General features: G+C 37.0%; 2 protein-coding genes across 2 annotated transcripts in view; both read right to left on the minus strand.

The window, feature by feature from the left end:
• The window catches only part of LOC107730045 (serine/arginine-rich splicing factor 10-like), a 15,740-nt gene extending 10,728 nt beyond the window's left edge, over positions 1-5,012 (minus strand). The window contains exons 1-3 of the mRNA XM_016540778.1: positions 4,913-5,012; positions 3,635-3,722; positions 1,754-1,858 (exon numbers count right to left, since the gene is read on the minus strand). Coding sequence (XP_016396264.1) covers positions 1,754-1,858; positions 3,635-3,722; positions 4,913-5,012 — 293 coding nt within the window. The remainder of the gene's footprint in view (positions 1-1,753; positions 1,859-3,634; positions 3,723-4,912) is intronic.
• A 183-nt stretch (positions 5,013-5,195) lies between these two features.
• The window catches only part of LOC107730053 (cilia- and flagella-associated protein 69-like), a 5,842-nt gene continuing 1,324 nt past the window's right edge, over positions 5,196-9,713 (minus strand). Inside the window, exons 4-6 of the mRNA XM_016540787.1 lie at positions 5,791-5,976; positions 5,631-5,717; positions 5,196-5,560 (exon numbers count right to left, since the gene is read on the minus strand). Of these exons, the coding sequence (XP_016396273.1) occupies positions 5,468-5,560; positions 5,631-5,717; positions 5,791-5,976 (366 nt within the window). The 3' untranslated portion in view covers positions 5,196-5,467. The remainder of the gene's footprint in view (positions 5,561-5,630; positions 5,718-5,790; positions 5,977-9,713) is intronic.

Here is a 9,713-nt window from a genome sequence, read left to right on the forward strand (position 1 = left end):
GGGGTGACTGACGTAACATTCTGACGGTTTTTCCGTTTAAATTTTTCTGGATTCCTCTTTTTTATTATTAATCAAAAAGCATGTCTAATTAAAATCATGAAACTTAAAAGTTAAAAACAAAATCTACATGTTTAGGGCCCTATGAAATGTTTTATTTTTACTCACCATATGTTTTATTGTTACCAAATTCTCTGTTTTAGCACGTCTAATCATTTGAATGCATAACAACAACTTAATTTAAATTTATTCTTAAAATAGCCTTATGAAATGTTTTTTTTTTTTTTTTTTCCTCAGAAATTCTGTGTTGTGTATTTAAATTTTTCTGGTTATCAAATGAAGGCGTAACACATTAATTTAATTTATCTTTTAATTATTGAAAATTAAACAAACTATTTTTTTGGCAAACAAATGGGATTTACTATTAACTATAAAACATGGAAGAAATGTTGTGTGATTATTCCTTAAAAAGTTTTAATAAGTTTAGTAGTAGTACTAATAGTATTAGAAGTATTATGCACATTCTACTGAACAATATCTCTGTCACAGTGTCCTCAAGTTAAACCGAACTTTTATTTTGACGGGTTGCTGTGAATACCTTTACATTTCTGTGTGATATGAGGCTAGTTTTACTCAAATGAAATGGTAAAATACTCATGAAGTGACTCTCAGAGCAGTTCTGGAGATGTTCATGTATTTATGTCCTCATTTAGCGAGACGACAGACGCTAATATCTCCGCGAGCGTCACACGCTTCAGTATGTGTGTAGTAAACAAAACCACACGTCTGCGCTCTTCATTAACATAAACACGCAGAACATGCAGGATTCATGTTTAAACAGTCTTTTTGTGGCTTAATATTTACAGATTAGTCCATATTCAAGTGTAATCACCTACTTTTGATTAATTCATTTAAAGTTTGACAAATTCCGTGACATTCCACGTTATACAGAAAATTCTGTTTTTATGACTGGATTCTGTGATTCCGTCCGCGCGCATGTGTCTATGTGTGTGTCTATGCGTATGTGTGTGTGTGTGTGTCTGTGCGTATGTGTGTGTGTGTGTGTGTGTGTGTGCGTATGTGTGTGTCTGTGTCTACGCGCGCGCGTGTGTGTGTGTGTGTGTGTCTACACGTGTACGTGTGTGTGTGTGTCTGTCTACGCGCGTGTGTGTGTGAAATTAACTTGACCTTCAAGGGGGGGCGGGCCTCTAATATAATGGCAGGCAAACACTGGTACAGCCCACAAATCAGTCCATTTTAACCTTCAATATTACAGTAATGTAGTACTAACTGACTCTCATGTATATTTTACAGCATTAGTTGAGAGATTTTTTTTCCTTGAGAAAGTTTGGCATGTACTGCACCTGATATGTATCCAAAATAATCGATATTGAATCGAATCGAATCACAAGCTTGTGAATGAGAATCGAATAGTGAAATGTCAAAACCCAGCCCTACAAACGAACACGCTTGTGTCCTGAATCAGAGGATACTGGAGTTACCTTTACCTTCATCTTTACGCTCTTTAAAACGCCGCCGCTCGTCTCCGCCCCACAATGCCTCTGTCTCGTGGAGCTTTAAACTGCTTTCGTTTCACACTGTGCCTCTCTGTAAGCAGCATCTCTGTCTCTCTGGCGGCGGCTTGGCTTTTAGTGCTACTCTACAGGGCTCTTTAACTGTGTCTTTGTGCCGGGCTCCAGCAGGAGACGCCGCTACAACAGAGAGATCAGGGTTAACACTCGCAGTCAAAGGATATTGAATGTACGCGAATCCTCTGGGCCGGCGAGAGTAGAAGTCTAGGGGGATGTAGACGTCGGCGACGGGTCCGTATCGGCCGAACTCTCGCCGCAGGTCCTCTGGCCTAAACACCGGAAATAACATCTTACCAGGACATACTTACCAGCATCCTAAAGAAGACCCGCTGCTCATTTACTCTCCCTCAGGCCTTCCACGACCAGGGAGCTTGGTTCTTTCAGTAAAGAGGTTTAGCTCAAACCGCGCTCCTTCGTGACTCATAACATGAAAGTCAATGGCTACCGTCAATCTGAGAGGCAAGAAAAGCATAGCAGATTGAATCCCCGCGGCTCCTGACGATATCTCGAGGTCTTATGAAGCGAAACGATCGGTCTGTGCAAGAAACTGAACATTATTCACAATAGCATTACTGTAATCCAGAGCCTCAGACATAAGATAAACTTGAGATCATCTAAGTGTACTCAACTGCGCACCATGATTATAAACTAAAATGCACTTTTAACATACTATCTCAGTCACCACTTGAACCCGTCTTTCATACACTAGTACACTCAAGTGCTGACTAAATACAGAGATAGTAGGTTAAAAGCACATTTTAGCTTATATTCATGGTGTCCCAAAATAGCACACTCAGAGGATCTTAAGAAGTACTAAAGAATCATTTTTAGTATATTAAGCACACAATTAGTGCGCAAAAATAGAGCACTTTAAGTACATTATGGAAGTGTCCTTTTTTTAACCTGGGTTCTCATGGTTTATGTAAAAAGCTAAGCTGAAGAAGACTAGTTTATTCACTTTATATGCTTTAGACATGTCAAACATCACATTTCACATCATTAGTGGATTAATAGTGCTGTAAATAATGTTCAGTTTCTAGCACAGACCAATCGTTTCGCTTCATAAGACCTCAATATATCGTCAGGAACCGCGCGCATTCATTCTGTACTGCTTGATAGCGTTTTCTGGCTCTCAAAGTGCCAGCATCCATCGACTTGCATTTACTGAACCAGCTTCTTTGCTGTTCTGCTGAAGAACTAAACTCAGCCACATCTACATCTCATGGCTTGAGGGAGAGTAAACTCACAGCAAATGATCATGTTTGGGTGAAGTGTCGCTTTAAGGAGACAGCAAACACAGATGAAACACTGAGTGCTGGGCGTATAAAGCAGTATTCTGAGTTGAGCACAAGTTAAACTCGCTCCACAGCATCTGCAGCAGGTACAGTGCTGATTACTGTACTGTTAAATGTGTCATGCTTGGAGAGAGATGCAGGATATCATACCAAAAATGAGTTGAAATATATATTTTAAATCAACATTTAGGGCATTGTGTTTTCATGGTGACTAAACTGTAAAATTGTATATATATATTTACACAGAAATGAAACTAACCTTTACTGATTGTTTTGCTCCATTCATTGTCGGTTTCTCTTCTGGAAATTAATTTCTGCTCTCATCTTAATTATGTCTCAGAATATTCCTTTAAAGCCTCAGTTAAACAAAAGTCTTCAGTATTTCTGATCATAATAATGCTGCTTCATTGATCGGTCATCTACTCAAACAGTGACTGACTACACGCCAAAACAAACTAAAACAAGCTTTCATATCGGAACACAGATATTAAACATCACTACAGCCCATGAGCCGAGAAAATGGCTATTTGTAAAGAAAACATGTATAGTAAAAAATAAATATAATAATAATAATAATAATAAATATAATGATAATAACAACACGACGCGCGTGAGCTGTGCGCGCATCAGAAAGGCTGTATAATAACAGACAGATTAAACATGTTTGCCGAGAGACATCAGCTGCATTCAGGAGAAGATAAGCGAGATGTGAACGGTTCTGGAAGCGGGAAAGAATAAAGTTTGACTTACCGGGACTCGTCAGAAATATTGCGGACGAACAAAGAGCTGTTCGGCGGTCTCATGTACCTCTTTTGTGCCAAAAATTTTGATTTATAAACTTTTATCAAAAATTTGAATGAAAAAATAAATTAAATTAAAATAAAACAAAATAATAAGATACAATCAGGTAGAATAAGTTACCAGTCAAATGAAATCAGCATCAACAATTAATCTTTGCATGGCACAGAAGAGCACAAATGTGGCATTAAGGAATATTTACAGACTTTTTGACAAGACTCATTAATGCATCTCATAATAACAATGTTAAGAGATTACTGTTTTAAATATAAAGTTTTGAATATAGAAATTTAAATGATTTAAATAACTCAATATACTTTAAAAATGAAACAGAAACCGCCAGTAGGTGGCAGCAAGTCACTGTCTTTGTCACTGAATCATTCATTCAATTGATTCGTTCAAACGGCTGATTCATTTAGGAACGAAGCAAGTGACTCTTTTTATGAATGGGTCATTGAATCATTGACTCACTAGATTTGTTCAAAAGCAAAGATTCATTCATAAACGAAACAGTGCTGTGTCAAAGACTATAGATACGCAGCGGCTCAGCTGTGACTTTTTGTTGATGAAATAGATCAAAATAGACAACAGTGTTCCTAAAACGTAAGTCACTTAATATTAACTTTTGTATAAAATCAGAAATGTATAAAACTGTAGTATAAATTAGTGCTATCCAAAACTTTTTGTTTATATGTGTGTGTGCTGTGTATATTTATTATGTATATATATATACACACACATACAGCATATATTTTGAAAATATTTACATGTATTTATATTAATATAATTTATATATATATAAATATATTTAATATATAAACGTAACATTTTTCTTAAATATATACATGCATGCGTGTGTATTTATATATACATAATAAATATACACAGCACACACACATATATTATGTAAACATAAACTTTTATTTTGGATGCAATTAATTGCGATTAATCGTTTGACAGCACTAATATAAATTCAATTTCACATTTGCAAACTCTCTTTATAATCATTAAAAAGCTGTTACCGTCTTTAGTTCATCGCGATCTCACAAACTTCCACTTTAATGAATGAAGCTCTCTACACTGCACACTCAATCTATTATTACATCGTCTCTACACTTTGTTTGTTATAATGAGTGACAAAAACGGCAGTCTGCAGGTTTTATGGCAAAAGACGCATTGCGCAGCGAACCATAAACACAGAAATATCTTTAATTTCCAAATAAACCTAACCAGTTGGAAGTGAAACGCCGTCCCCCTCGAACTTCACTCCCCGGACTCCGTCATTTCCAGCCCTGCTTGCATCCGAGATCGCTGGTTTCTGCGTCTTCATGGTCTGTGTTTCTGATCGAGTGATTCTAGACTCATTCAGGAGATGCTTAATAGCGCCCCCTAGCGTATAACAGCGAGAACAGCGGGAAAAGAGTTAAAAATAAAGCCTCCTTTAGAAATTAAAGTCTTCTGGGTCTGAAACTCAAGTACATCACAGCAGCTTCAGTAAACACACAGGTGCGTTCTGGCTCGGACATCTGATTTTATTAGCCATTATTCAAATGCTAACATTCAGCGTTCATATTTGGCTTTGCTTGAGATCCAGTCGTCATTTCCGCCGTGTTAGCTCATTGGTCCAGCAGTGATCGCTAGCATGCTAATGCTGGTTAAAGGGATAGTTCACCCAAATATGAACATTCTGTCATTTTCTGGTGAACTGTCCCTTTAACCATGGCAAGCGTTAGAACAGCAGTGTATATATGTGTTATTAAATGCATTCAGTTGGCTATATTCTCTCTATACAGTGAGTGGCGCTGGTTCATTCGTCTCGGCGTCTGATGCTGCGTCGTGTTCGCTGGTGCTCCGCTCCTCCCGAAGACGCCTGAACTCCTGCCAAACACAAAAGAATCAATGCAGAGTCGCTCAGAAGACGAGCGGATGAAAGCGGTCGGGCTCAGACCTTCAGGACGCTGTAGTTTGAGGTTCTGGCCACGTAACTCTTCCAGGCGTCTGCTGCGATCTCTCGCTGCTTATGAGTGAAGCGGATCTGGAACACAATCACAGCGGTCAGTCGGTCGCTGCTGTCTCGTACAGAACATACAGCCGCCGGGACGCTTTACCTCTGAATACAGCCGCTGCTCCTCCTGCAGCTCCTGCTGCTGCCGCTGGCCCAGAATGCTTTGCTGCAGCGAGCGCACGCTCTCGGCCGTGGCTTCACTGACCTGCAGCACACTCTTCAGCGCCGCTTCATCCGACGGAACGACCGGCGCTGCCTCACTCCACAGCTCCTGCACAACCTCACACAGCTGTGAGGAACACCGATTCGCTTCAGAAAAACACGCTTTGTTCTGCTGGATAAAAGTCTCTTCACATCCTGATAGCAAGCACTACGTTACGTGCTCAAAATGTTTTTATTAGCGCTGTCAAAATTAGTGCGTTAAAGGAGCAGTTCACTTCCAGAACAAAAATTTACAGATAATGGACTCACCCCCTCATCCAAGATGTTCATGTCTTTCTTTCTTCAGTCGTAAAGAAATTATGTTTTTTGAGCAAAACATTTCAGGATTTCTCTCCATATAATGGACTTCTATGGTGCCCCTGAGTTTGAACTTCTAAAATGCAGTTAAATGCAGCTTCAAAGAGCTCTTAACAATCCCAGCCGAGGAAGAAGGGTCTTATCTTAACGAAGCTATTTTTGCACAGTTTGCATTAAATAGAAATGTAGTAAAACGCAGATATTAAAAGGCGAAATTCAGTAAACACCTTATTGATGATGTACAGTGGGTACGGAAAGTATTCAGACCCCCTTAAATTTTTCACTCTTTGTTATATTGCAGCCATTTGCTAAAATCATTTAAGTTAATTTTTTTTCCTCATTAATGTTAGCAAATGGCTGCAATATAACAAAGAGTGAAAAATTTAAGGGGGTCTGAATACTTTCCGTACCCACTGTATATTTTGTACAGGCAAGCAGATGAAGCCAGAATATAAACGCAATGTGCAAAGTTTCCCATAGAAAACCATTAGAAGGAAAACACTGGACCATTAAGTGGATTGCGTTCATATTCCGGCCTCATCTGCTTGCATATGTAAACTATGCATCATTAATATAGAGAATATTACTGTTTTAAATATATTAAGGCAATTTAAGTGTTTTTACAACGTTTTGTCGCACTGTTTAATGATTGAAATATTGCCGCGGGTGCTTAATATAGATTGCAATTGGCCAAAACTAGCATTTTGTTCACATACCTTTGTTTTATTCTTCTGAGAGGTGATCTAAATATTTGCGGCTGTGAAACAGATGGAAAATTGACAGGCTTGTCCGCTGTAACCTGTATCATTTCATATTAAAGCACGAATGAAACTACGAGCATGTGTTAGATCCGCGTGACGTTCAGCAGCGGCAGCTCTTAAAGTAATAGCAGCCAAATAACCTAATAACCAGCTGCTGTGATGTCTGTACATCAAAGAACAAAAGACAACAGAGGAAATCAATAACTTTTGTAGCTTTAAGGATTCATCTACAGTATATTTCATTTAGAATTTAGTGTTTGATAACTTTATTCATTTTCTGTATATCTCCTACTCGCTGAAGGGCACAGGTAGCTAAATATGACATTTATTATAATGGGTTTATGTGAAGATTGTTTTAAGTTCACTTAAATTAGAAGTTGTTATTTTTTTTTAATCTAATAATTGTTAAAATAGCTCTCAATTATACTGTAACATTAGTATAGTCAACATTACATGTAGTCAATGGTTAAATATAAGGAAAAAATAACAATTTCCTAGAGACATCAGTAGTATTGGTATCAGTGATACTTGTCTTCAGTCATAAAAAAAAAGATGCCACTAAACAAGTATTAAAAATATACTGTCTTTATGTTGCTTCTACATTAATTTAAAGATTGAATGTGAAATTATTGCAATATAAAAGTATATTTAAAATCTTTAATGTTAGGTGGGATTAATCGTGATTAATTTCTGCTGTGATGTCTGTACATCAAAGAACAAAAGACAACAGAGGAAATCAATAACTTTTGTAGCTTTAAGGATTCATCTACAGTATATTTCATTTAGAATTTAGTGTTTGATAACTTTATTCATTTTCTGTATATCTCCTACTCGCTGAAGGGCACAGGTAGCTAAATATGACATTTATTATAATGGGTTTATGTGAAGATTAATTTCACTTGAAGTTGTTATTTTTTAAAGTCTAATAAATGTTAAAATTCATAGCTCTCAATTATACTGTAATGCTGAATGGCTATTATAGTATTGGTATCAGTGATACTTGTCTTCAGTCATAAAAAAAAAGATGCCACTAAACAAGTATTAAAAATATACTGTCTTTATGTTGCTTCTACATTAATTTAAAGATTGAATGTGAAATTATTGCAATATAAAAGTATATTTAAAATCTTTAATGTTAGGTGGGATTAATCGTGATTAATTTAAGAAAAAATGTGCGATTAATTAGTTACTTTTTTTAATTGATTGACAGCACTAGTATTTATATTTATTTATATGGAAGGTGTAGGACCATAAAATGTTCATCCAATCATATTCATCGGTCCGAGGGCTATGATAGGCTGTCAGCGTATGTATTTGCATACCTCGGTGCAGACGTGATACGTCATCAGCGCGTTCATTATGCTAGCACAGACCGAGCGAGAATGGAAGGCGTTAATAGTCATAATCATAATCACGATTATTTTGGTCAATATTGTAATCACGATTATTTAACACGATCATTAGTAGGTCATATGACCAAAAGTTTATATGAGTAATTAATTTAAAGATAGCAATATATATCAAATATATATTTTCTGTAAATAAATTTATGACATCTACATTTTAGGTACCAGTGAAATTTCACAATTCTCAGCAGAATAAGGTAACTTATGTAAGTAAAAAAAAAAAAGTCCTCCAAAATTATTGCAAAATAAATAAACAGTCAGTAATATGATAAAAACAAAAAAGCAAAGGACAAAAACAATAGAAAAAAGATACAAATGTAACAAACAGTGCTTTAAGTTTTTTATGCAAGTCTAAAGTGTTCAGCTAACAGCCAACAGAAATTGAATAATCAAATGTAAAATAAAACAGCATAGTCTTCACTGTAAGAATTAAACATGCTTTGTTTCTTATTAAAGCTACAAAAGTCCTTCACTCAAGAGCAGTGAGTGATTTTGTCTTTGTCTTTTGTTGTTTGATTAATATTACAGACGACAGAAGGAATATTACCCGCTGTCGCTTTAAGAGCTGCACGGATCCAATATACTGTTACACACGTATTTTCATTCTCAACTGTTTATGTTCACTTAAGACATAGCTTACGAGGGTTTACATGAATAATCACCAAGCAGCCATGCATTTTGACACAGTCTTGTGTGTATTTGACCACAGTTTAAGCTAAAAGTTTACTTTACATGTCCATGTTCTGCTCCGTGTCGGAGCGCATGCACAGAACAGCGCAAGTTCTCTTTCGCGCTTAAAAACACGCACAAATCTAATAAACATTAATAAATCAAGCAAGTCCCATTTTGCAAAAATCACGTAACATGATTTTACGGATTTGCATGTTAAGTTTGGGCTTTTATGGAGGAGCGAAACCTCACCACTGGAAGGGGGCGGAATGGGGCACAATAATAGTTTTATCTCGATTATTGTATTTTCATAATCGCTGGAAGCCGAAATCAAAACTGTATTTTGATTATTTGCACAGCCCTAGGCGTTAATATTGTAATATTACTCGCTTTGTACTGTAATGTTTTCTCAGCAGTAAATGAGACATGAGTTAATTTGACAGCGTTGCATTTAACCGTCTCTGGTTGTGTCGCTGGTTATCCTCTGCTCTGCTGTGCGCGGTCATGTGTTTCAGAGGAGGCGTGGCTTTGGAGACTGATCATGCAGGGAGGGTGGGATCTTATGCTTTCTAATATAGCTTGTTATAGCTAGCCTTTCCGAAATCGCCTACCCTACCTTTAATGCACACTCACAGACACACTCACAGACACACACACACACACACACACAC

Source organism: Sinocyclocheilus rhinocerous, unplaced genomic scaffold, assembly GCF_001515625.1.
Source record: "Sinocyclocheilus rhinocerous isolate Xijiao unplaced genomic scaffold, SAMN03320098_v1.1 scaffold1119, whole genome shotgun sequence".
Lineage (NCBI taxonomy): Eukaryota > Metazoa > Chordata > Actinopteri > Cypriniformes > Cyprinidae > Sinocyclocheilus > Sinocyclocheilus rhinocerous.